Here is a 27,758-nt window from a genome sequence, read left to right on the forward strand (position 1 = left end):
TCAGTTTTCAGGCTCTGGAGGGGAATATTATCTATTTGCTCACAGACATTTCTGCATATTTCCCCCCCCCCCAACCTGGACCTTTTGCCCCATTCCCCATTGACCCTGTCTCTGTCAAAATCTGGTCTCTTCCCCACCTCCGGCTCCTCATCCCAGGCCCGGTATCCTTGCTCATATTTTCCCTGTTCCTTCAAGCTTCCTGTTCAAGTCCCAATCTCCCCTCAACTTCCAATCCGAGCCTTGCACCCCTTCCAGTTCCTCATCAGATCTATTTCCTCTCCTCCTGTTATTCTCATTTCTCACCTAGACATTGGCTTCCAGTATCAATCTTCCTTCCTGGGCTCCAGATCTAATCTCAGTCACCTCACTCCCAGTCTCCCTCCTTCACTGTGTCTTTGTCCAGCAAGTCCCAATTCTTCCCCCAGAACCTGGCTCCTTATCAGATCTCTCTCTCTTTCCTCCTCTCCCTACCTCCATTTTTTTCTGCCACACTCAGTTTCCAGTGCCAGTCTAAAAATGAATGGTAGCTTAGGAACAAGTGATCATGACTTAATCACATGTACAATGTGCAAACAGAATAAAGTCCAGACCAGTGGTAGAGATACTGGGTGCTTTAAAAGGGTCAATTTCACAAAGCTGAAAACAACTTTCAGCCAAATCACCTGGGAGAAAGAATTTAATCAGAAAAATGTGAATGGTAATTGGGTTTAACACTTTATTAGATGCCTGATGGTCTGGCTCTTGTCCCCTCTGCATCAGTTCAGGCAGATTCTTCCTTAGTGTCAGGGCATCAGGAGTGTCACTGATAGCACCGGAGACAGGTTCCCTACTCTCAGTTCTGGTGCTCAGCCCCTCATCCCAACACCAAGTAACTGGGGCAGCAATTACAGGGAAAGTCTGGCTTTGCCCCCATAGCACTGGTCTGGTGCATGGTCAGTTGCTCTGTGGGGCTGGTGCAGGCACAGTTCAGTAAGCACTGGGAGTAGTGAGAGAATGAAGCATGCTCAGTTGCTCTGTGGGGATGGCGCATGTGCAGTCTGGTCAACTCTAGGAGCTGAAGCATGCCCAAAGAACATGGAATGTTTTGGGCCGCTAAATTCTAAGATCCTGGAAGTCTCTACTGAGCATACACACACACAGATTTTTCAAAAGTTTTTAACTTAGCCAAATTCAGGCAGATATTCACAGGATCAGAGGTGATGGGATACCTCTCCCACATTAGCACAAAAAAAAAAAAAAAAAAGTTAAGAGCTAGAGAGATCAATTAAGGTACCTGGCCACATCTAGAGGGTGTGCCATCCCTAATTACTGATGAATCTCATCTGGGGAAGGAGCTGGGGAATAGTGTATAGAGGGGCTGCAGGAGAGAGAGGGAAGGAACTCTGCAGTCACCTTCTGGGATCAGAGAGTGGAAAAGGCCCACAGTGTGATGAAAGATCAAGCCTGAGGATGGCAGAGGGGGGTTTAAATTTATACTTTTACACTGGGATTTATAGGACAATTCCAGGGGAGAGCCCCTGTGAGTCCTAGCCCTGCAAGAAGTTCGAGCATACAGCAGCGTTAGAGAGGCCTGCTGATAGGCTCTGGTAGAAGGAAGCCCAGGGAGATAGCAGGGAGTTGGTCTGAGTAGAGACAGACCTTGCTTGCTAACTAAAGGGTCCCTGAGCTAGAACTCAGAGGAGAAGGAGGGCCTGAGTTCCTCTACCAGCTACTTGAGAAGGTGGCAGGAAAGCTTCCCTGAGAGGAGGGGATAAGGATGAAAAAACCCTGAAAGACAGGTGTGGACCACGGGGCCCAGAGTTGGAGCCAGAAAACCTGACATAAGGACATTAGAATTTCTGCTAATCTGGAAGGGATGGACTTAAACATGATGGGGCTGGAAGGCTGAGTTGCAAGAAGAGTAGCAGCTTAGGTCTTGTCTACACTACAGACCTATATCAGTTTAACTATGTCTTTCAAGAGCGTGAAAAATCCACACTGCCTGGGCGACAGTTATACTGACCTAACCCCCATGTAGACAGTGCTATGTCAGCGGGACAGGTTCTCCTGTTGACATAGTTACCACCTCTTGGGGATGTGGATCAACTATGCCGATGGGAGAGCTCTCTCCCTGTGGCATAAAGCACCTTCATTAAAGTGCTATAGCAGCAGTGCAGCTGCGCTGATGTAGCATTTTAAGTGTAGACTTGCCCTGTCTTCTCTAATGCCCCTTGCTCCAGTTCTGTGCTGTTCTACCATACTCATCCCAATGGAGGCACTCTTCTGATGAGTCAACTCTTCTACAAACAGCAAAAGACACATCCCTGACACAAAAGCCACCTCCTGGGCCAAAGTATGGAGCTTCTCGAAGAAAAGGTCACCAGAATTTTTAACATGGCCTAAATAACATGTTTTCCTCTGTCCTCATTCTGGAAATTGCTGATCCATTTCAGATGAAACTTTTCAAAATATTCAGCCCGAGGAAGACACCCAGAGAATTTCAGCCCCAACGGTTAAAGTTTGCTAAAGCTGTAAAACTGAAAATAGGGTCTTATAATGGAAGTGCTGAGCAATCTTAATAACAGACTGTGCTACCAGCCCCACCTATAATATAATTTACCACTCATCAGAGTTTAATAGCACTGAATAGAGCTATGTTCAGTCCTGACCTACAACATACTCTGCTATTCTACTTTTAGGACTCTCATAATACTTACTTAACTATATGATCAGCTGACATTTCAGCTCTAACTACTTACTAATATCAAATCAAAAGGCATACTAATAACCGCAACAACAACAAAAAGCAAAGAATATGGAAATCTCCTTTCTACTGACTCACAGAACTTACATTTGAAGCTCTATCACTGCTACCTGAATCTTTAGGAAGGAGGAACTAGTGATGTTCATTTCTCAGATACAGTACAGGTAAAGTGAGATAATGAACCAAGCTTGTTGTGATGGCTAATCAGACCGATTATACTGATAATGAGCCTAGAAGGGAAATAAGTAACTTAGGTACCATTAAACAAAAAACCAGCACAGGTGACTGTAAGGTTGAGTGTTCTCACTCACTCACTCACAAACAGATTTCACTAAAACCAGAATACATCAGAATAACAGCCTGCATTCCAGACTAGCCCCAGAACACACTAATATGATTTTATTCCTCACGAAAGAATGTTTCTGAAATTTTGACTGATTCCTTATAATCAGAACAAGCCTCTAACTCCTGTATGTCATTCATACAGCTCTTCCATTTCATATTTCATTTACACCAATTATGCCTTCAAGGTAGAAAAGTTCCCAGAAAAGAATGCTTCAAAGCTGGTTTCTGAAACCATAGTAGTATGCAGCAAGTGCATTAAAAACATGTCACCAGTTACCAAAGAAGCACAGAATTCAAGAGAGTCAAATGTTGTCTTTTGTCTTATACTGAGATTGTAAGTGAATTGGGCCAAGAATATCTTTTTGTTCTATGTTTGTACAACACCTATCCCTCGGTCCATTATTAGGCCTCTGATGCACTTTGGTAGTATAAATAAATAATAACAACAACAAGAAGTAGTAGTTTCGTAAGGGAAGTAGTAGTCATTCCAACTCTGTTACTGATGCATTGTGACATTAAGTAAATAACCTGTGGCTGATTTTCAGAGTTGCTGAGCACCTGCAATTCCAGCTGAAGTTAAAGGGAAATGTGAATACACAGTTCCCTCTGAAAAACGGGGAATCACCAACACCTGTCTCTCATAAGCCACATTTTTTAAAATAAATAGGGAAAATGAAACTATTCTCTATCTTTGTAAAGTACTTTGAAATGCTTGACAAAATGTGTTATTTTCACATACAATGAAAGTTTATTACATGACGGTTCAGCTTCAAAGTAGCTCCATCAAAAAAAACCCCATGAACTCTCAGTAAAAAACAGGAAATTAATTTGTAAGCTTCAGTAAGACTATAGAGGAAGGAATGTCATAATTTCTCTAATGAAGCCTTAATTTTAATGAGTAGCGAGGGTGGTCGTGAAAAAAAAATTAGATATCTCTTTTATCAAAATGACAGTGAGCTACAAAATAGAGGCATTTACTAGCCCAACCGTTTATGTTTTCTTGCATTGTTCAACTATTCTTCAGAAAACAATCCCCCCAAAAAGCAATATTATTAAGTACAGCAGCATGAAATGCTCAAACAAACCTGCAAAACATGAAATTAACCTGTTTTTAAGGTTTCATAAATTCAAAATGTAGTTAAGGTTTTAGTAAAACTTTCTTAAGGTTCAAACATTCTAAAAGAGAATCTGGGTCCAGTTTAAAACAAATCAGGGATGGTTTATGGTTTTGCAATGAAAATGAAAATAAAAACAAGATTACTTACCAGTAAGTGATGTTCTTCAAGATGTGTTGCTCATGTCCATTCCATTATAGGTGTGTGCACGGCTCCGTGCATGGCTACCGGAACTTTTTTCCCCTTAGCAGATCCCGTAGGGCTGGCTCCGACGCCCCCTGGAGTCCCACGCACATGCGCGGTATATGAGGCACTGACGGCCCCTCGGTCCCTTCTTTCCGCCCACTCCTGCGGCAGGGACGGGGGTGGGCTGTGGAGTGGACTTGAGCAACACATCTCAAATAACATCAGTTACTGGTAAGTAACCCTGTTTTCTTCTTCGAGTGCTTGCTCATGTCCATTCCACTACAGGTGACTAACAAGCAGTACCTTGGGGGTAGGCCGGAGTTAGCGGTGAGCTGCCTGCAGCCCAGCTCTGCTGAAGCCCACATCTTCCCGTGCCCGTTGGACAAAGGCGTGGTGGGACGTGAAGGTATGTACCGCCAGCCTCGCAGCTGTTCTGTAGATGCCCTGCCCTGACACTTCTGCTAGGAAAGCTGTAGATGGAGTTTGAGCTCTGTTAAGTGAGCTGTGGTGGCGCCTGGAAGCGGCACCTTCACCTGCTCGTAGCTGAACTTGATGCAGGAAGTTATTCACAAGGAAAAATGCACCGGTCGGAGACCTGTGAACCATTCATCTGGTCGGCCGCTGCAACAAAGAGCTGCATCACTCTCCGGAATGGCCTTGTACATCTGATGTAGAAGCCAGTGCCCCTCTCACATTTTTAACTAGTGCCACCTTCTCTTCTCCTCCAAACCGTGTGGTTCCGGGCAAACATAAGGAGAATATGGCAACAAAAATTATTATGGGGCTGGAGCACAGGACTTATGAGGAAAGGCTAAGGAAACTGGGCTTGTTTAGTCTGCAAAAGAGAAGAATGAGGGGGGATTTGATAGCAGCCTTTAACTACCTGAAAGGGGGTTCCAGGGAGGATGGGGCTAGGCTGTTCTCGGTGGTGGCAGATGACAGAACAAGGAGCAACCGTCTCAAGTTGCAGTTGGGGAGGTCTATGTTGGACATTAGGAAAAAGTTTTTCACTAGGAGGGTGGTGAAGCACTGGAATGGGTTACCTAGGGAGGTGGTGGAATTTCCATCTTTAGAGGTTTTTAAGCTGAGGCTTGACAAAGCCCGGCTGGGATGATATAGCTGAGGTTAGTCCTGCTTTGAGCAGGGGATTGGACTAGATGACCTCTGAGGTCCCTTCCAACTCTAATATTCTATGATTCTATGAATATATGTTGGTCACAATGAAACTGGGAAACCACCTTGGGCTGGAACTGAACCTTATCTTATAGACTACAGTATGAGGGGCGAGCTCCGAAGTCAGAGCCCTGATCCTGGAGACCTTCCTTGCCGAGGTAAACCCCCCCAGGAAGGCTACCTTCCCGGAAGGCCGGAGTAGAGGGTTCCGGGGGAGGAGGAATGCCTGTAGGCCGGGAAAGGACCAAGTCAAGATCCCAGGGAGGCACTGGGTCGTGGACCTACGGATAGAACCTCCCACCCCCTTCAGGAACCAAACCGACATCAGAAGGGACATCAGCGACTGATGAGAGGCTGATATGGCTGGTAGGTGGGCCTTCAGGGAGGCCACAGTCAGTCCCTGGAGCTTTAACTGTGGCAAGTATTTCCCGGATCACCTGCACTGGCGAGAGGCTGGGCAGAATACCCCGGGACTCCTCCCGGCAGGCAACAGCCACTTCCATTTAACCCGGTACATGACCTGCATGGAGGACTTCCTGCTACCCAGCAGGACTCACTGGACCTGTTCTGAGCAGCTCGCTTGTCGCCTCTTGGCCACTGATCCATCGCTCCCTGAGGTGTCGAGAGTCCAGGTCTGGGCACCCCAGGTGACCATGATTCAGGGAGCTGGGATCGTGCTGACTCGGAGGCTCCCGAGGCGGGTGATGAAGAAATCCAGCAGTATGCTGAATCTGTGCTGGAGTGGCCAGGCCGGATCCATAAAGATGGCATCTGTTTAATCCCTTCTTGTCTTTAGCAGGACTGTATGCAGGAGGGGAAAAGCGGGAAGTGAACATGAAGCTCTCTGACCACTACAGACAGACGGCGTTGGCGATTGCCCCCACCCCTTGACCATGGAGAGAGCAGCACTGTGGACACCTCGTGCTCCAGTCCAATATGGACAGATTCCCGCTGGGGAAAACCACCTTCCAGACGGTCATAGGTGCCCTTTATGGGCGCAGTGACCCATCGTGGTGAGGAAGAGCGACCATTCTATTTGCTGGTAGTGCTATTGAATAACATTTTTCTCCAAACAAGTCTGGCTTGCAATCGCCCTTGTTCTCTGGTGTACAGCCGGCTGCCCTGCTTCTCCCTGTGGTTGATGGCAACCACCACTAGGGACCTGGGGCGGGGTGTGAACAGTATTCAAACTCCTTGGCTGGAGTGTAATACTCTTCTCGGCTCATTTAGGCTTCGGGCTACTATGGTGAGCACCCTTTTGTAGACCAGGAGGGCTACTACACTGTGGAGCCCACCGGTAGCACATTAAAGCTTGTCTGACACCCCTTTTGCTCCTTCTCCTCCATCCAAGGTGGAGGCCACCTCTTGAGCAGTTCCCAGTGTGCTCTAGAATCAACCAGGGCTCGGGAGCGTGCTTCATCTGGCAGGGAGGAGAGGGGGGATGGGGTAAAGGGGAAGGGCTCTGCAGGCTGCAGCACCTCTTCCCGCTGACAGGCGGTCCCCACAGGAGTCCCTGCCCATGGGGCTGAGTCATCGTACGAGGGCGAATGGTGGCTCTTTCCCTGTACCTGAGCGACTGACTACATCCCCGAATGGTTGACAGACTGTGGTCCCGTACCCCCTCGGGAAACGCCTTAGGCCTCCATACAGCCATTGGGGTGACTATTGCCTCTGAGGCCATGCGCCTGGAGCTCTGGCACCTTTCGCTGGTGGTGGCTCCCCCAGGTACTAACATCCCCAAAGGAACACTGAGGCACCGTCAAAAGACCACGGCTGGGGCTGCCTCAAAGGCTTTCACTGTGCAGTACCGTTGCTCCAGAGAGCTTTCCCTCTACATCGACGATCTCAACTACCAGGTTTGTCGTGGGTGCCGCGGCCAGAGCAGATGTACGGACAACTCTCCGGTGAGCTGGGCTGACCCGAGCATCATCCCGGTGCTGAGGATGTTGCGCTCTGCATGCATCTTGGTGCCGAGTCAAACTCCAGCGACCGGGCTCTGCCCGGCATCGGTGCAAGGCAAACTTCTCGGTGCTGAGGCTGTCTCCCACATCCGGGTTTGCCTCGGTGTGGGGGGCGATCCCCTCGGTGCCGAGTCTGTCTCCAGCATCCAGGTGCAGTGCTGCCTTGGTGCGGGGGGCAAACTTCTCAGTGCCGAGGCTGCCTCCAGCAACCGGGTTCAGCACCGCTTGGCAAATTCCTCGGTACCGAGATTGTCTCCGGTGACCGGGATCAGCGCCGCGTCATTGTGGGCCAACTCTTCATTGCCAGAGCAGTAGGATGGACCTCACCCGATGCCGGGGGGGTCGAGACCGGTGTTGGGCAGGTGACTTTGCTTTCCGCCTCGATGCAGATCGATTTGGTGACCGCAACCCGGGATAACTTCTAGGGGAGCGTTCCTGCTCTACCCTAGGAAACCAGTCTGCAGGAGATCTTCCTCCCCATACTGGGGATCTCCTGAGCCATTCAGGGAGTCCCAGTGAGGGCTTCCCTTGTAATGGCAGCCCCTTCTCTCTTGTAGAAGTATGGGCAGTGGTGGTGTATGCAAGGCCAAGAAGGCTCTTGCTGCCCAATGGCCACTGAAGTCGACGGTGCCGGTAGGTGCCGAGGGTCGTCCCCCCCCCGGTGCTCCATCCCGCTTGCTTCGACGGTGTGGGGGAGCATTCACGCTCCAAGCGCTGATTCCATCTATTCACGGTGCTGAGTCGGGTCAGTGCTTACAGTGCCCTCTGCACCAATGGCACGCTGGGTATCGCAGTGAAGCGGGTTGGCTCGGAGCTGGCTCGGGGGCTCCAAGAGCCAGGCTTTCAGGAGGATTTTCTGGAGGTCTGAAAGCCTTATCAATCCATTCTTCTCCTTACAAAGGGCTTCTCCCCACGCTTCAGGCAGTGAGGGTTACTTAGTGGGAAAGCCTTCCCGCCGGAAGCGCACGGCTTGAAGTCATGACACCAGACCATACCTGCTCCTGGTAAGTCTCATCTACACTATCTCAAAGTCTCTAACTATCACTACAACAGCTAATTAACACACACACACACACACACACACACACACACAAATCATTGTTTAGAGTTCAAAACACAGGGAATTAAGTGCTTGCAATGCAAGTGCAGGCAGTTCCAGTAACCGTCACGGGCGGAAAGAAGGAACTGAGGGAGTATAGGGCTGTCAGCGCCTCATATACCACGGCATGTGTGAGAGACTCCAGGGGGCACCGGAGCCATCCCTATGGGATCTGCTATGGGGAAAAAAGTTCTGGTAGCTGTGCACGGAGGCGTGCACACACCTATAGTGGAATGGACATGAGCAAGCACTCGAAGAAGAACTTGAGGCTTTGCACACATGACCCAGAGAAAAGTCTGCAAGTTTCAACTGAGTTTTGCTCTGAATTTTTGATTAAATTGAAACCCCAAACTCAAAGTGAAACAAGGGCTGTAGACCTAAGAGAACAAAACTTCTAAAATGTGTTTGCATGAAACCCTGAGAACTGAAACCTTCCCACAATTCTGATTATGAAGCACTTCTTCAAAATCTCAGGATGACTGAAACAGTGTCAAAATTTTAAATTGGAACACACAGAACATATTGCCAGTTATTATTGTTGGATAACAGGGGCAGTGGTTCCCAAACTTTTTGATGCTGTGATCCTTTGGGCTCACCTCTGTTAATGTGAATCCCAGGGCTGGAGGAGGGTTGCAGAGTGAACCAACCCTGCAATAGCAGCTTCTGCCCCACGGGGCTGGCTGGGCTTGGTTCCCAGCTCCGTGTGTTGTTACCTGGCCCCTGGCATGAAGGGTAGGGGCTATATCATAGCACCACTCAGGTTTGGCCCAGTCCCCCTGATGTGGGGGAGGAAGGAGAAGGAGGGAACATCTGGGTCAAATTTGAGTGAGTGGCATTGCAATCCCATGCACCAGGGGCCAGGTCACAATGCCAAGAGCGGGGAGCCAAGCCCAGCCAGTCCTGCAGGATAGGAGCCACATCAACTGGGACATATTCTGAATTTCTTGTGTTTCGCCCCCCCCCCCCCCCCCCCGCAACATCTCGCACCCCCTTAGGTCACAACCCACAGTTTGGGGAACATTAATTTAGAGATAAATAAGAAGGTGTTTGTTAGTATTTGTACAGTGCTATGAAGAGTTACAGAAGCATTTGTTCTTAATGGACAGCACAAATTCATTAAAGAGGTAATTTTAAGTGTACTGTAGCAAATTAGGAAACAAAATAACATTTAAAAATAAATACAGCTGCCTGTAGAGGGGGAAAAAAGGACCATAAAAGTTTTGTGAAATTGCATCTTATTTGAAGGTTTCAGTTAAATTATGGTTTCATGTTGCTGGGTGCGGGGCAGGGAAGGAGCAGGGAATCAATTCACCAAAGCCCCATCCCAGTTAGGGAACTCCTGATTTACCAGTTTACTCCATTGTTACTAATGAAGTAAACTGGGCTCTGTGCAAGCTCAGGGATCTGCCTAAATGGAGTCAGTTGCAGGAACAGGATCTATGTTTTTGATCACCTCTTCCAGGCAACTAAGACCACATTTATTTTAAAGAAAAACCCTTCAGCAGTTAGAAGAGTTTCTGTGGTTTCCTGGGCTCTTTACCAGTCTGTATAATCACAGAGATTTATAAAACTGTGCTTACTAAAATTAATCTTAAAAATCAATAAATAAATAAATGTGGGTGTAATACCACAAAGGAAAATATGCCCATAAATGGATCACACAGTAATGACTGTTATAAGAACATTACAGGATATGCATCAGCACAGAGGAAAAACAGGTCGACTCAAAATACATTACATTATTCTCTTACTTTCTCAGACTTCAGCCAAGTGATGGAAGAAGCTTCCAGCTGAAATTACTAAAATGCAATAAATACTTACAGTGAATAAGAGCTTCATTCAGGTTGTGAGACTGATGCTAGACATTCACATTTTACAGACTGATTTAGATAGTTCCCTTGTCTCCATTGATAATTTTTTTCTTCCCCGTGAGAGCCTCTCAGCATTTGGGGAGGTATGTTTTGAGATTTAAGAAATTTAATTAAACTAATTCAGTAATTAACACTGTACAAAACTCTTCTTTTTGGAGGCTAGTCCCTCGCCTTTCACACTGCGAGCATATGTCTCTAAAATCAGTGAAAAGGATGTAAACTGGTATCAGATGCACCAATGCATTCTTATGCCTGATTCTGAGAGGAAAGGAAAAAGCATGGCCTTAATCTGTCCATTTATTTTCTTCTGGCAGCCATGCACAAGTAAGTGGGTCCTCATTGAACTGGCATCAGGAAGATCCATTCACAAACTGTCCATCAGAACTGGATTGGGCTTAACCTGCAGTATTCAGATCTGGATTTTGAAACCTTCCTTCTCTTCCAAAAAGTTCAGGGATGTTCAGAATTAGAAAGGCCACAAGGGAACCAGAAAATGCTCTTTTGCTCAGAGTCATGGGTAAAGCAAATAACTAGAAGAGAATTTTCTTGAAACACAGGAATCCCTGGGGGTCAGTGTCATAGTTGTTGACCCTATTCTAGTCAATTATGTCATAGCTGCTAAGGCAGTGTTGTTGTCTCTTGCCTATGTAGTCACAGTAACCTCACCTGCACACCCATAGCTGAATTATCTAGGTCAGGGCAGGGGATACCCAACCTTTCCTCTTCTTTGCACCTGTCCATCTCTGTGACAAAGACTTGGAGTGCAAGGGGAAACAAAGTCCTGGGGTTCAATGCAAGCAATGCTACAGGAATAGGAAAGGTACATTTCATTTGACTTTAGGCCACCTTTGCCTATGTACAGAGGGGAGTGCAGACCCCCTCATGGGGTGTGAAAGAAAGGGACAGAAAAGAGGAGTGCACAGAGGAAAGGAATAGGACAGCAGAAAAGACTGGATGACCCCAGTTCTGCCCTCCAACTGAATGTCAATGTGTTCCTTCAGCTGTTGATAAAGCAGCGTGCAACTCCTTGAAAATCATCCATTTTTGGCCCTCTTCCCAGATGCAGCTGAGAAATTGGTCACAGGAGAAGTTCGCATGCACAGGACTAAGGACTCAGGCAGCAGCCCACAGGCACAGGATTCTCTCCCCCATTCCCACAGTACTCATTTAATGAGCAAAAACATGTATGCCTGGCCCCCTGGAGCCACCAAAGGACACCCCACCAAGCAGTCTCTGCTGAGGAAGGAATAGGGAAACAGAGGCATAGGATAAGACAGCAAAGAAAATATTGAAAAAGAAGATATGGAAAAGAAAAAAGATGTGAAGGATAAACATAGAAACTGAATTATGCTCTGACCACATGGCTGAATCCACACTGGCAATTTTAGGAAAATCTGCCACATTTGCCTAAACAATGAGAGATTTGTTGATAGAGCACATTTAAAGCCTTTAAAATGAATGAAGAAAGATGAGGAAAGGAGGTGAAAGTGGTGGTTGGTATACTGTATCTCAACAGTTCAATAAACTCAATTCATGAGTAAAAAACTTAAAAGTTATGGAGATACTAAATCTATAGACACTGATTCCAAATATATACACCCATGGTGTGTGGGGTGGAAGGAAAAGTCTCCAGAGAAATGCTGGCTTCAGTAGTTTGCATATTTGCCATAGATTTTCTTCCTAAAAACTCCTTATTAGTCCCAAGAAACTTCACATAAACACAAAGTCCTTCTGTTTTCTACGTCCAGATCTACATAATCTCTTATGAGGCTACAGAAATTTCTCGCTCTTGGGTTTTTATAAACCTGTATCACTTTGCCATCCTAGGGAAAATGCCACCTTCCTGCTTAGACAGGACAGAAACTTACCTGTGAGAAAGATTCTGTGTAGCTACCTGAACACTTGCCTTCAGCTTTTCTTATCTCCTTTATGCATCCATGCATCACATAATCCCAAGAGAGTTCGCATGTCCCAGACAAAATTCAGATAAAAATCAGTGTAAACTTCTTCTACATTGTGATAGTGTACAAGCTGGAAACTGGAACACAATCATCCCCGTCATTCTCCAGCACAGTTGATGAACACCAATCAAAACTAGTCAGAATTTGGACCACATTATATGGCTAATATAAAATAGATATTAAACTGGCAGAAAGACAGAACGGAGATGCCAAGTAAGGAAGTTACATCCAGTTGGGAAAATAAAAGCTCCCACTGAAGTCCCTTCCGATGAAATATAAGCTGCTTAAGTAAGGTTCCTGTGAAAGCATAAGACGGGTTACTTATCATTCTATTTCTTTTCCTTCCTTGGGGCAACCAGCGTGCTTACTTTTTATGCTCAGTTGGAAAGAGGAAACACCGGAGAAGAAAAAAGTTAACCTAGTGGCAGGAAAATCATTTGTACACATCACTAAACGAAGATTCTTGAAAGGAAGCTTGTAACCCCGGTTTAATTAGCCCTGTAGGAAACGTGTATATACTATATATCCTCAAATCTTGAAGAGCGAATTTAATCTGTAAATCAGCTCTGCTGAGGAGACAATTACTGTTCTAGTGGAGTAGGCAGTAAAATATGCAAGCTCATCTCTAGTCAGAAAAACATCTACATGATTTTTATTTTCTAAGCGTTACTTGCCATAACAGTAACTCACCACTTCATGAATGGATCGATTGAAGCCATCATCTTCTGTAAGGATCAACAAAATTATAAGAGCCATGTAAACATGGTGTGAATTCCTTTCTTCAACATGATATAGAATCTCAAGAATTGGCAAAACCTTTGGGGAGGAAAAATAAGAATGCATTAGGTTAGCCTTTCAAACATCACAAACAATAAACACAGGTTTTAAATCCTCCTTATGTCACCTTGTCCTTTCATAATATGAAAGCATCCTTTCCCTCCTGAAATAGCCATGCCTAACTACTAATGAAAAATGCTCAAACACCTTCCATCTGTTTATTTCTGTCTCCATGAGAGTCAAACAGTCTAAACATATTCCTTCTTGTGGTGAGACATGGAATTTCAATTCCGAATAAATGGGCTCTGAAAGTTCTAGCTCCCATCTACACTGTAGACAGAAAAACTGTTTGCTGAACAAAATTTACACCAGTTCAAGGTGTAACTATTGGTTCAAGGTATAACTAACTCAGTTGAAACACAATTTGCCTGGCTATGATATACAGGACACAACCATCTTCCTCACAACATTTTACAACCATTTAGTCAACACAACAATATAGTTTGAAATGGTTATCTCCCATTCACCATAGCTAGACAGGGTTTGAGCTGAGCTAGTCAAAATCATTTTAAAATCAGAGAAGGGCCGAAACTGGCACCTCAATCCAAACCTCTTTGAATTTCTGGGGGTGGAGGTGACCAAATTAAAATCCCCAGATCTGAACCAATCTGGGTTGGATTCAAAACAGGTAAGGGCCTGTTTTTCCAATTCTAGTTCATATGCAGCCAATGTTTCAGTGTTCCCATTCTTAGAGAATTCAGCACAAGGTCTTGCAACATTTCCTCCAAGATAATCAGCTTGAGCCAAAGTCTTGCAAGAAGAGCTGACAAGATTTTATTGCCACAGACTTAGTGCCTAAACTCTAGCCCTGATTTGTTCCCAAACTCCAGCCTAAACTTAATCCAGATGCAAATACTGTCTCTTCATCATCTTTCTGAATATTAGCTTTACACTGGCTCAGTATAATTTCCCTTTCCCATGATTCAGAAGGAGGCCTAAATCACAAAATAATATAGTAAAAGAACTTCCAGAAGATTCTTATTTCCAAGAGTGAATGATGTACAGAGAATTCTTCCCAAGAGATTATAGATGCTTAAAGACTTAATTTGCCGTTTTAAAAAACAAACTGAACGTATCAGAATGAATCATGTGAAACCTTTTCTGGTGACCGGCCAGTACTCTGAATGCATCATATGCCTCTAAAATTACCAGAAATGTTCTGTTATAATCACCAAGTTCCAAAACAGTTTGTTTTGGCTAGACACATTAAAGACATTTTTAGTTTTTTTTAAGCCAGTGGGTTTGTCTTCATATGCTTCTGCACACATACCTTCTCTGGGGCACATTTACCAGGATCAAGATAATAATACCACAACAAGAATGAGACTTTTTAAAAAAAACTTTTCTTTTTTTTTTTAAATCATGAGAGCCAAAAACATTTCTCTACAAATTCAAAAGTTAGTGATTTCAAGCTGCCACTGCTTTGCTGTTAAAAACAGAGTTAATTTTTCTACATCTTGCAATTGTAGGTTTTGATTTTTTTTTCTCTCTAAACTACATGATCCTTCAGACAAAGACCATGTTTTCTTATTATATTTGTATTGCAGATAGCACAATATTAGTGCTAGAAATAAGAGATTTATTTCCCCCATCCCTCAGTGGGAAGAAGTGGTTCTCTCAATATCCTTGAGCAAACGGCTTTTCATTTCCTTCTATCCCTATAGCACATGACTGAAATGGACACGACTCTTCAAAGACAGATGCCACTACAATTCCTTGACTAGAAGCACAGCGTTTCTGTTAGAGAATGCAAAGCACTCATTTCCAACTCCAATCAGAATCAATGTGTGCTCTTCCTCTCTCTCTGTTGCATTCCCAGGAACTCCTGCCTTGAAACTAGGAGACCAGGTGTAGAGGACGACGCAGTTTTCCTGGATGGTAACACAGAACACTGCCAACTAGCTCCATCCCTATTGTGATATTTTTAAGCATAAGAAAGTAAATGACTAATGATATTTGTTTTTCTGACTTGAAGCCTAGAAAACCTTTAGTGTTATTATTTTGTACTGGTTTGTTCTATCTTTCACAAGTTTTTCAACTGAAAAAGAAAAAAATTTCAAAACTATGTCAAACAAGGCTTATTGCATGAGCCCATAGCTTCCATTGCTTCCAGCTAAAATCTATATATTGTACATGTCTTTGCATTGTATACGTTCAAAATCCAAATCCTTTCCTAGTCCTGTTATCAACTCCAACAGATGATAATTTTCTCTGCACCACATAAAGCAATATAAAACTACTGCAGAGTTTCATTTACAACTTGGCTTTGTAGTGAGAACAGCAAAAAGCTTTTTGAAGTCTACCAAGGCAAATGGTGAGGCAACTACTTAGTTTCTTGGATGGCTGCTGAGTAAAGAAATGTGGGAACATCAGCTTTTTAGTCCTGTAGGATTTATTAAAGTAAAATACTAATTTTTGGTACTAATCAAAATTGAATATATAGTCATGTAAGTTACAAGGCCTCATTATATTTGTCAACCAGTCTTGTTAGTGCTGAACATTCTACCAATCACATCTGGGACACATGTTCCTTCAGAACTGCCCAAGATACATATTATCCCTATTCAAAAGGATGCTAGTTCATAAATCCTAGCTGGAGAAGTGTATTCTTGTTCAAGAAGCCCCCAAGGCATTAAAGATGCATGGATAACTTTAAAGACGGTTACTCATTTCTGTAACTGTTCAGTGTTAATAAGGGGTCTTTTAGTTCTTCTTCAAGTGCTTGCTCATGTCCATTCCATGTCAGGTGTGTGTGCGCCACATGCACCGATGCAGGAGAGAGGTTTTTCCCTCAGTGGTATCCGTAGGGCCAGCTCTAGCGCCCCTGCAGGCATGTGCATATGCATCAGTGTTCTAGAGCACTGCAGTCCACCCCCCTCAGTTCCTTCTTGCCAAAACTCTGACAATGGGGAAGGAGGGTGGGTCATGGAATGGACATGAGCAACATATCTCGAAGAACAACAGTTACAGAAGGTTAGTAACCGTCTTTTCTTCTTTGAGTGCTTGATCGTGTCCATTCCATGTAAGGTGACTCACAAGCAGTTCCTTTCGAGGTGGGCCAGGAGTTCACAGACGTGCCGATTGCAACATCACCCTGCCAAAGCCTGCGTTGTTTTGGGCTTGCTGTGTGATGGCGCAATGGGATATGAAGGTGTGCACCGAAGACCAAGTTTCAGCCCTGCAAATGTCCTGTATTGGGATCTGGGCTAGGAAAACCACCGAGGTGGTCCTGTGCTCTTGTTGAATGGGCTGTCAGAATGGCAGGAGGTGTGACTTTTGCCTGTTCATAGCAGTAGATGCAGGAGGTGATCCTCTGCAATGAGACTGGTAGACCTTTCACATTCACTCAGCCACCACTATGAAGAGCTGTGTGGATTTCCAGAAGGGCTTAGTTCTCTCTAAATAGAAAGCCAGTGCTCGCCTGACATCCAATGTGTGTAGGCCTCTTTCCTCACTAGAGCTGTGTGGCTTCGGGAAGAACATTAGTGGGAAGATGTCCTGGTTGACATGAAACTGTGACACTATCTTTGGTGGGAATGCAGGGTGAGGCCACAGCTGGACCTTATCTTTGTAGAATATGGTATAGGGAGGCTCCGCTGTAACAGCCTTGATTTCAGAGACACGCCTAGCCAATGCGATCGCTACCAGGAAGGCGACTTTCCAAGACAAGGGAGAAGGGGGCAGGACACCATGAGCTCAAAGTGGGACTCAGTGAGTCTGGACAGGACCAAGTTGAGGTACCATGGAGGAACTGGGTCTCTGAACTGTGGGAAGAGCTTTTCTAGTCCCTTTAAGAATCTGATTGTCATGTCATGAGAGAAGATCGAACTATCCTGGATATACTGGTGGAAAGTTGAGATAGCTGGTAGGTGTACCCTGATTGACGATAGTGCCAGGACTTGCTGTTTCAGTTGGAGTAAGTTTTAAAAATAAAAGGTAGTGGTCATTGGAACAAGGAGAGGTTATGCTCCCTCACCCAGCAGGAGAAACACTCCCACTTTGCCAGGTAAGTAATCCTAGTGGAGATTTTCTGATCTCCAGCAACACTCTCTGGACCTGGGCAGAACAGGCTTGTTCTTCCTGGCTTAGCCATACAGCATCCACATCATTAGGTACAAGAAGGCAAGGTCTGGGTGTAACAGCCGACTGTGATCCTGCGAGAGCAAATCTGGACAGACCGCAAGTGCCAATGGTGTTGTCACTGCCAGGTCCAGTAGCATGTTGAACCAGCCTTAGTGAGGCCATGCTGGCACAATCATTATGACCAGCGCCTTGTCCTTCTTGATCTTTATGAGAACTCTTTGGACAAGAGGAATTGGTGAGAAGGCATACATGAGATCTCTCGACCATCAAAGGAGAAAGGCCTCAGGCAGGGAGCTGCTGTCATGTCTTCCCAGGGAGCAGAAGCAGTGGCATTTCCTGTTCTGTTTGGTCACGAACAGGTCCACTTGGGGAGTCCACCACTTCTGAAAGATAGTTTTTGCCACCTCTGGGTACAGGTACCACTCATGGTGAGAGAAGAAAGACCTGCTGAGGTGATCTGTTAACGTGCATTTGATCCTTGGAAGTTACAAGGCTTCGAGGTAGATTGCATGTGCTATGCAGAAGTCCCACAGGTTAAGTGCCTCTAGACACAGGACTGAAGATCTTGCTCCCCCTTACTTGTTGATATAGTGCATTGCCACCATGTTGTCTGTCAGCACTCACACTACCTTTCATGACATCTGGGGAAGGAACACCTTGCAAACCAGGCGGATTGCCCTGAGCTTTCTGACGTTTACGTGTAACCTTGGATTCTCCAAGGGCCAGAGGCCTTGGGTCTTGAGTGGGCTGAGGTGGGCCCCCCATCCTAGGTCCGAAAAGTCTGACACCCAGGAAAAAGTTTGATTGTGGGTCTGCAAAGGGAACCTCTTTTGCCACATGTGCTGGGATTGTCCATCAAGCCAATGATATAAGTACCCGGGGCAGAATCATGAGGACCATACCCAGACTGTGTCTTGCTACAGATCAGACGGATGCAAGCCACATTTGAAGGGGTCTGAGGTGTAGCCTTGAGTGCTGCAACACATAGGTGCATGACACCATATGACCCAGCAACATGAGACAAACCCTCGCTGTAGTGAGGGGGTGAGTTGTGACTTGAAGGATCAGGTCTGACAAGGCTTGGTATCTGACTTGAGGTAGAAATGCTCTGCCCAGATAGAGTTGAAGACTTCTCTGATAAATTCTATCCTTTGCACAGGTACTAACATCGATTTCTGCTCATTTACCTGCAGGCCCATATTTTGGCAAGTCATCTACAGTACCATCGTACTGTGTCGGATCTGAACTTCGGAGCGATCTTTGATGAACCAGTTGTTGAGGTAAGGGTAGATCTGTATTCCTTGACATCTGAGGTAGGCCGCCACCACTGCCATGCATTTTGTGAAGACTCTTGATGCAGTTGATAGGCTGAAGGGGAGGGCCACAAATTGGTAGTGGTTGTCTCCTACTACAAAACATAGGAAGCACCTGTGGCCATCGAATATGGAAATATGGAAACATGCGTCCTTTAGGTTCAGATTGGTGTACCAGTTTCCCAGATCCAGGGAGGGAATGATGAAGGCTAGAGAAATCATACAGAATCTCAGTTTCTTGAGATACTTGTTGAAGCGGCACAGCTCCAGTATAGGTTGTAGGCCCTCTTTGGCTCTTGGGATTAAAAAGTAACAGGAGTAGAACCCTTTCCCTCTTAGTTGTAGGGGAACTTCCTCTACTGTCCCTACCCGCAGAAAGGCTTGTACTTCCTGGGCAAGGAGTTGCTCAAGAGAAGGGGCACTGAAGAGGGATGCGGATGGGGGGGATCAAAGTAAATTAAAGGGTGTATCCCATTGAGACGGTATTTAGAACCTACTGATCCGATGTTTCAAGTTGCAGTGGGGGAGGTCTAGGTTGGATATTAGGAAAAACTTTTTCACTAGAAGGGTGGTGAAGCACTGTTGGACCTCCAGTGGCTGCAGCCATTAGGCTCTTTGCATTGACATTACCGACACCATTGTTCTGGCCACAGAATCTGCAGCATCGGAGGCTGCCTGGACAGAGGCTCAGGCCACTGATTTGCCTTCCTCCATAATGGCCAGAAACTCCTGTCTAGTCTCCTGAGTCAAGGAGTCTGCAAATTAGCCAAAGAGTGCCACACGTTAAAATCATATCTCCCCAGACATTGTCGCTGAACATCTGTTGGATGCCCCCAAGACTGATCGGAGTGCTGTGATTGTAGGACAACAGAGAACCCCCATGGTTCCAATACTGCCATGGTTCAGGCCATTGGGATGGTGGCCATGAGCCTGATGGTAGGGTGGGAGGGAAACCCACAGCAGTAGCAGGTACCTATGGCTTTTGGGAAAGATGCTCTCCTTTTCCTCCGACTGAGTCAGAGGACCACAGCGGTACTGACCTTGTTTTTGGCTCCTTGAAGCTGTGGTGGTCCGGTATTGGGGAATGGTGCTGGGGTTCAGCCAATGAGTGCTGGTCCTCCCTACATTGCCGATGCTCTGGCGACCAGTAAGAGTGCTCCATCAGGGATCAGTGATGAGATCCTGACTCCCTATGATGGGCCTCCAGTGACTGGTGTCAAGGGCCTGGAGAGCATTACCAGGAGTCCGGTTCCCAGCTGTAGTGCTCCGAGGACCAGTGAGTGACTAGTGACTACTGTCAGGGTGTCAGTGAACAGTGCGGGGATAGTGAATGGTGACGAGGCATTGGAGACCTGTGCAGGGCCTCCATCATGGGCCTTGATCATGGGCTTGATCCACTGACTGACGCAGCACAGGGTCTCGGCACAAGGGTCTATCCTCCCTTGGAGTTGTCAGCAGTGGAAGCAAAAGCAGGTCCTTGGCCGCTCAAAAGGCCTCAGAGGTGGATGGCACTGCAAGATGCCAGGGGCCCCCCGCTGTTGCCGCTGCTCAGGCTCAGGGTGGGTCCCGTGGCAGACTGGGAGCTCTGAGGGTGCGGCCACAACCAACCCAAGTTCTGAGGGAAATGAGCGGCCCAGCTCGGCTCTTGGCTTATCCCCTACTCCCAACTTATCGTTTTTAGGTGCTGGGGAGCACCTTCTCCCAGCACGCGTCTTCCTGTGCTGCTTTTTCGGCACTGGGGAAGATGATCAATGCCAGGATAAACTTCGTGTTTGGGGAGCGCTTCAGGTAGACGCCAATGCACTGGGCACTGAGTCGGAATGGCCCGGCTCGGAAACCAGGCTGAGGGCTGACTCCATCAGGAACATTCTTAGCCTAATGTCCTGGTCCTTTTTTGTGCGGGGTCTAAAGTTCTTGCATATCCTGCACTTGTCATGGATGTGGGTCTCACCCATGCACATCAGGCAGCTCAGGTGAAGGTTGCTCATGGGCACAGACTTTTTGCAAGAGGCACATGGTTTGAAGCCCAGAGACCAGGGCCTGCCCTGTCCCTAGACCTAACCTGTGAACAATTTACAGTTAAACTATATAATTCTAACTGTTCAAAACTCAACTAAGCTTGACTGTAACTATTTACAGTACTTCGCAGAAAAAAACACTGGTTAAGGGCTTGCCAAGGCAAGGATGTTCCAGCACTATCACTGGAAATAATATCCAGCACTGGTGCATGTGTCATGCACACACACCTAACATGGAATAGACATGAACAAGCACTCAAAGAAGAACTAAAAGACCCCTTATTAATGTTCAATAAAATATTATAATATGATTGAGTTGATATATAAGTGCAATTGAGATCACTTGTATTAAGCATAACCAAAATTAACTCCAGACTTCTAAATAGATCCATTTTCACATAAAATTAATAAAAATATTTCTATATGAAATTTATTCATGCATATAAATCAGTTTTTAAAAAATAAGATACTAACATGCTCCTTTCATTCAAAGATCTTGACATTTACTGCTGTCCTGCATATGTGGTCATGATAGTAATTGAATAAACTCCTTTACTTCTACAAAACATGAAATAAACTGCAAAAACATGCAATAAATCATTAATTTTGTACCATGGACCCCCCTTAAACACATTCTGGCTATTAAACCATCTCTACCAGGCCTACATCTTACATTCCTTATCCCTGAGCAGTCTTCAATTAGCTGACATTTTTACAGAAAGAATTCACCCTTAAAAATTACTTCTAATCCCCCAATATGTGGGCCAGATAAAAACAGATAATGAAAAATTACAGCTACTATATTCGGTTCAGGGCCACTGACAATTTAACCAGAAAAAAACCTGTTTTTATATATCTTATCTAAAGAATGTGATAAAATATAGGATGGCATGGCTATTTATGATCAATGTGCTCATACCAAATTTTTGCCAATGAAAATTATAACAAATCATCACATTCAACATAAATACATCATCTCATCCATTACTTAAAAGCAATCATTTCTGGGAGGAGAGAGGCAACTAAGGAACTGTTCATAGCAACTCTACACAACCGTGCAGGACCCAAAGCAAAAAATTACTGTATCCATTAGAAACTACATTTTACATACTTAATATTGATTTGCAATCACTTAACTAGTATTTAGCTTTGACAATGGAGTTAACATCCCATATTCTTACAAAAAAAAGTCAACATTTTTCATGAACACGAGTGGTACAAAACTTATTTTTATATCTGAAAAACTGCTGCATGACACCGTGCTGTGGCATTGGCTTTGCAAAATGCCATCTACTGCATAACCAGCATCACTTCTTGCAACACCTTGAGAGTATTTCCTAGTGATCTCCTTTCCAAATACAAACTTGGGATGCCCCTTGCTAAGTTTATGAAGTTGAACTACATCATTTCATGCTGTATATTACATTGGAATACAACATTTCACACAGTACTAAGGATGCTCAGAGATGGTCTAGAAAATGTTACAATTAAATGAGTAGATAGATAGATGTTATAAAAAAGGAAGAAGGTCATCATATTCTTATAAATAAAGCTAACATTAGCATACTGTGCTTTAATAAAAGGAAAACAAAATTCTCCACCTTGTAGCTGAATGATCATGACTTAAGAGAAAAAAGGAGCCATTTACTTATAAAGGTTAGACTCAAACACAATTAAATTTGGAAATGAGTTGAGCTATAGTCCACTAGAACGTATAAAACATACTGAACTCATTTAAAAATGTAACTAAAAAGTTATGAGAGAGTAAAGACAGATTTTTAGATTGATTTTTTTGACATAAGGAAATCAAACAGCAAGTCTGCCAATGATGTTTCCTGGGCAAAGAAAGGGTATTAAAAAGCCAGGGGATGGGAAACACCATATGCTTCGATGAGGCAAATAGTGATATTTTTCTTTTGGAGCCATCACAACAATAAATAAGAGACCCAAAACGGCACTCAATAAAGAGTAATATCATTGAATCATAGCATCATAAAAGCATAGGACTCGAAGGGACCCCAGTAGGTCATCTAATCCAGTCCCCTGCACTCAAGGCAGGACTACATAATAACTAGACCATTCCTGACATATGTTTGTCTAGCCTGTTCTTATAAACTTCCAATGACTAAGAGTCCACAGCCTCCCAAGGCAATTTGTTCCAGTGCTTAACTACCCTGACAGTTAGGAAGTTTTTCCTAATGTCCAAGCTGCCTTGCTGCAATTTAAGCCCCCTGCTTCTTGTCCTATCCTAAGAGATTAACAAGAACAATTTTTCACCCTCCTTGTAAAAACCTTTGTGTTATCCTGTCCCCCCTCAGTCTTCTCCAGACTAAACAAATACACTTTTTTCAATCTTTCGTCATAGGTCATGTTTTCTAGACCTTTTGTCATTTTTGTTGCTCTCGTTCAATTTGTCCCCATCTTTTCTAATGTGCGGCACCCAGAACTGGACACAATACTCCAGTTCAGGCCTTATCAGTGTGGAGTAGAGTGGAAGAATTACTTCTTGTGTCTTGCTTACAACAATCCTGCTAAAATGATTGCAATGTTGCACTGCTGACTCATATTTAGTTTATGATCCAGTATGACCCCCCAATACCTTTCTGCAGTACTCCTTCCTAAGCAGTCAATTCCCATTTTGTATGTGTGCAACTGATTGTTCCTTCCTAAGTGGAGTACTTTGCATTTGTCCTTACTGAATTTCATCCTATTTACTTCACACCATTTCTACATTTTGTCCAGATCATTTTGAATTATAATTCTATCCTCCAAAGTACTTGCAACCCTTCCCAGCTTGGTATCATCCACAACTTTTGTAAGTGTACTATCTATGCCATTACCTAAATCATTGATGAAGACATTGAACCCAACCCAAGACCAATCCCTGCAGGACCCCACTCGTTATGCACTTCCAGCTTGACTCTGAATCACTGATAACTACTCTCTGGGAACGTTTTTTCAACCAGTTATGCACTAACCTTATAGCAGCTCCATCTAGGTTTATTTCCTTAGTTTGTATATGAGAATGTCATGTGAGACAGCATGAAAAGCCTTATTAAAGTCAAGATATACCACATCTACCCGTGTCCCCACTATCTACAAGGCTTGTCACTCTGTCAAAGAAAGCTATTAGGTTGGTTTGACATGATTTGTTCTTGATACATCCATGTTGATGGTTACTTATCACCTTATTATCTTCCAGATGTTTGCAAATTGATTGCTTGATCATTTGCTCCATGATCTTTCCAGCTACTGAAGTTAAACTGACTGGTCTGTAATTTCCTGGGTTGTCATTTTTCTCCCCCCCCCCCGTTTTTTTTTTTTTTGTTTTGTTTTAAATAAATTGGCATTATATTTGCCCTCACCAAGACCTCTAGAATCTCTCCTGTATTCCATGAATTTTTGAAGATAATCGCTAATAGCTCAGATATTTCCTCAGTCAGCTTCTTGAATATTCTATTTCATCAGGCCCTGCCGATTTGAAGACATCTAACTCAGGTAATTTTTAACATAGCCTGGTACATATACATATAAATTATGATTATTCAGTGATGCTTTCTTCAATTCTTTCAGCTTTTCCTGGAAAACAAGATGTTTTACTTTGCATTTTATTTCTGGGCTTTCAAGCAGCTTTTTGACAGCTGACTTTTTTAGGAGAGGGAGGGAGGAAGGATGGAAGAAAAATAGTACACCATGAGTAGAAGATCTGGAGTAGTTTTGACATGTAATTCCTGAGGAAACGCCAAAGCCCACAATATAAATTATAATTAAAAAAGAAAAAAGGAAAAAAAATTTACAAATATATTTCCAGAGACAGAGAAAATGTGTACCCTTAGTGCCTGTGAAAACTGTCACATTGACAGCCCTGGAAACTTATTGCCACTATTGAGCCACAGAACTGATCCACCAGAATGACTCATCCCTGACCTAGATGGTTCATTTATTGGGGGCTAGAGGGGAGTTCAGCCTTCATTGGCAGTTCAATACCTGGCCTCCTTGCTGAGTTTGCCAACAAGGGTGCCTATAAGTGGTAATTTTCATGATGTTCTTATCTGTCCACTAGGAACCAGCCTGAGACTAAACACATTTCAGACAAGCCCCCAAACAGCCTGGATTCTAGAAAATTCAGCCTAGACTACTAAGTTATCAAACTCGAAAGGCTCTCCTTTTACCAATCCCCCGAGACACCCAATTCCACCCTTACAATAACTTTTATAAAATAAGATTTGCATAAAAGATTGCTGGTACATCTGCACCGTATAAAAAAAAGTCATGTTCAGTAAACTGCCATCCTACAGAACCACAGATAAGGTAGAATCACACTGGCAATTAGCCTCAACTAGGGCTGACTGGAAAACAAAAAATTTAATTTCAAGAAAAATTTCAAGGTTTGGGCATTTATTTTTGCTCTGCATTGGAATGAGACATAAATCCGAATTTTTTTGTGAAAAAACAAGAGCCATACGCGCCTCAATCCCAGAATAGCTAATAGCCGAATCAGGGAGAGCAAGGACTTGAATATAGGTTTCTCCAACATCTTTGGTTAGTGTCCTAATCACCAGGCTATTGGGTATTCTGGAGAAGAAGGGCTTTCTTTTAACCCTCACCCCCAAATTTCATCCTGGATCCAAGACACCTCCCCAACAAAAGTTCTGTCAAAACAGATATGTTCCCACAAAATATTTCAGTTTTGACAAATTGGCATTTTCCTATTAAAATATGTTTAGATGAAAAAAATTCCAGACCAGCCTAGCCATTACTCCAATTCAAAGTAGTGAGAAAACTTTTGCTACCATAACATTTCTAATCAAATTTTGTCAGCCTCCCTCCGTGAATCTTTAGAATTTCCTGTTTTATTTCTGTATTCCACAGCTGGTTAACTTTCATTACATTGATACACAAAGCAGTTATACTTTGTAGTTTAAAACTTACTTAGCTTTGCAGTCTGAGTATAAGTCATTTGAAATAAGAAAACAGATCAAGTTTCTTGAGCATGTCCTAAAAGTCAACAGATTTGGGCTATAACAGACCAACTGTGGTATATGAGGGGTAGAGGAGAAATTGTCCAGTAAGGATCATAGGGTGGAATAGTTTAAGAGCCTGGAGTGAAGATCACAGCATTTTGCTCACTACTGATCCTTAATAGAAAAGAAAAAAAGCAGCAGAAGAGGCCTGTTGCTCTTACGCTGTTTTAAAAGTGAGTGCATGCACAAACAAGGCAGAGGAGGGAAGAACAGAAGAGAAAAGATGATGATCTTAGAATAGCAGTTCTGGGTGGACATAACCTCTTGTGCTCCTGAAGTCAGGACACCTGAAACAGGAAAGGGGTAAAGCTAGTAAGTGGCTTTAGGAGATGCTGCCCAATTTAAGCAGAAGAGGCCTTATCGTGGTCCAATGAGAACAGAGAGAGGCTATCCCAATTAAATAAGAATTCAGGAACGGTTTGGAGGCCACTGTCAAAGTTTTGCTTCTTATTCTATGAAGTACCATAAGAAGTGTGGCCAATTCAGCATACCTTTAACGAACAGTCACCCAATTTTTACCTGTTGACACTCATTACCACATTCAAATCTGTTCTGACTAATAGTTCTTGGCTAATGGAAGATTGGAACACACAGTTTATTTGCAAGAAATCAAAGTTTACCTTTTAAGTTCGCCTCACACGATTTATTAAAAAACAGCAACTAATGATGTTGATATATAAAAAGAATGGAAGATCATCTTGTCACTAAGGGACAAGTTTATATAGGCCTCCAATAAGAAGTCCAATTATATAAGCTCATTGCAGAACTGCATCCTGATACTGAATCTGTCTGTGCGAATGCAGGTTTCTCCACATGCAAGTCTTGTGAATGTAATTTTGGAACCCTGTTAAAAATGTCAGTCACAGAGCTTAAGGTCAAAAGGGACCACCAGATCATCTAGTCTGACCTCCTGTATATCACAGGACACTCAATACCTATGGTCCTAACCCTCCTGCCATCTTGGTCCACCCAGGCCACACTTCTTTTATCCAATCTTTCCCCCCCCCTTTTAAATATATTAAGTTTCCTGATCAATTTGTCAAAATGTGAGAGATTTATACTCTTATCAGTGCTATCTCTTAATCCACTCACATGCTGAACGTAACAATATGAACAAGACATAATGAATCATAGACAAGTCATTCACAATCCATTGTTCTATAGAGGTTCCTGTTCTCTCTACTCCAGAGTATTGAACAACACCACACAACCATACACAAGCTTTTACAAATCAACCCCAACTGCTGAATATGAAGTATTAAATACATAGTGCAATACTTACAAGATTTTCCATATCAGTGCGTGCCAGCATATACGTCCGAACATTGCTGTTCTGATGCAGTAACATGTATAAAAGGAGAGTTGCTTGATCAGATTTCTGCTGATCACACAAAGCCGTGTACAAACTGTTAAAATTAATCTGGAAAGCATGTGGACTTGGTGAAGGAAAAGCAGTACTATCTGAAATAAAGAAACCAAAAAAAAATTTATTTTTTTTAAAAGTGAAAAAAACCCAAACCATTTACCACCCAAGTTGTTTGTTTTACAGACACTTTCAAGCTGAACATCTGACATGGGCACTACAGCAAGAACTGGAGCTAAATACCTGCTGAAATAGTCAGTCAGTCTTGGTTCAACTTTTACTTGTGCCCATAAATCTCAGCCAAGCCTCATAAAACTTCAATTGTTATATCAAAGTTGCAGTTGTTCACCCACATGAGAATCGGTGAGCATTCCTTCCCCCTTCGTTAGCCTTGCTTGCTCCTTCCTCCAACCCATAAGGCATTCATGCCTGTAACATAGCTGCCATGTCACCCCTTATTCCCTTTCTTGACTCCTAAGGTAAGAAAAGTAAGCATCTCAGGACTTGGCTGGGTAAGGGTGAAGCTACAGGGCTTTTCTTGATAGCTAGAATTTCAAGTGAATGTGCACGAGTAGGTTTGTTTCCAGTCCCAGTGACCCAACTTCAGGGTTTACTTCACAGGGCTCTATAAGGAGAATCATATCTGAAGTTGCTGGTTTGAAGCAC

General features: G+C 44.0%; 1 protein-coding gene across 3 annotated transcripts in view; it reads right to left on the reverse strand.

Annotated features, from left to right (window-relative positions):
* Positions 1 to 27,758, reverse strand: part of DYM (dymeclin) — a 382,124-nt gene that overhangs the window by 174,512 nt on the left and 179,854 nt on the right. For all 3 annotated transcript variants that reach the window (XM_067545393.1, XM_067545392.1, XM_067545394.1), the window contains exons 11-12: positions 27,012 to 27,190; positions 13,145 to 13,270 (exon numbers count right to left, since the gene is read on the reverse strand). In XM_067545393.1, the coding sequence (XP_067401494.1) occupies positions 13,145 to 13,270; positions 27,012 to 27,190 (305 nt within the window). The remainder of the gene's footprint in view (positions 1 to 13,144; positions 13,271 to 27,011; positions 27,191 to 27,758) is intronic.

This window comes from Emydura macquarii, unplaced genomic scaffold (genome assembly GCF_026122565.2).
Source record: "Emydura macquarii macquarii isolate MOO-44397 ecotype Brisbane River unplaced genomic scaffold, CSIRO-AGI_Emac_v2 contig_1045, whole genome shotgun sequence".
Classification (NCBI taxonomy): Eukaryota; Metazoa; Chordata; order Testudines; family Chelidae; genus Emydura; species Emydura macquarii.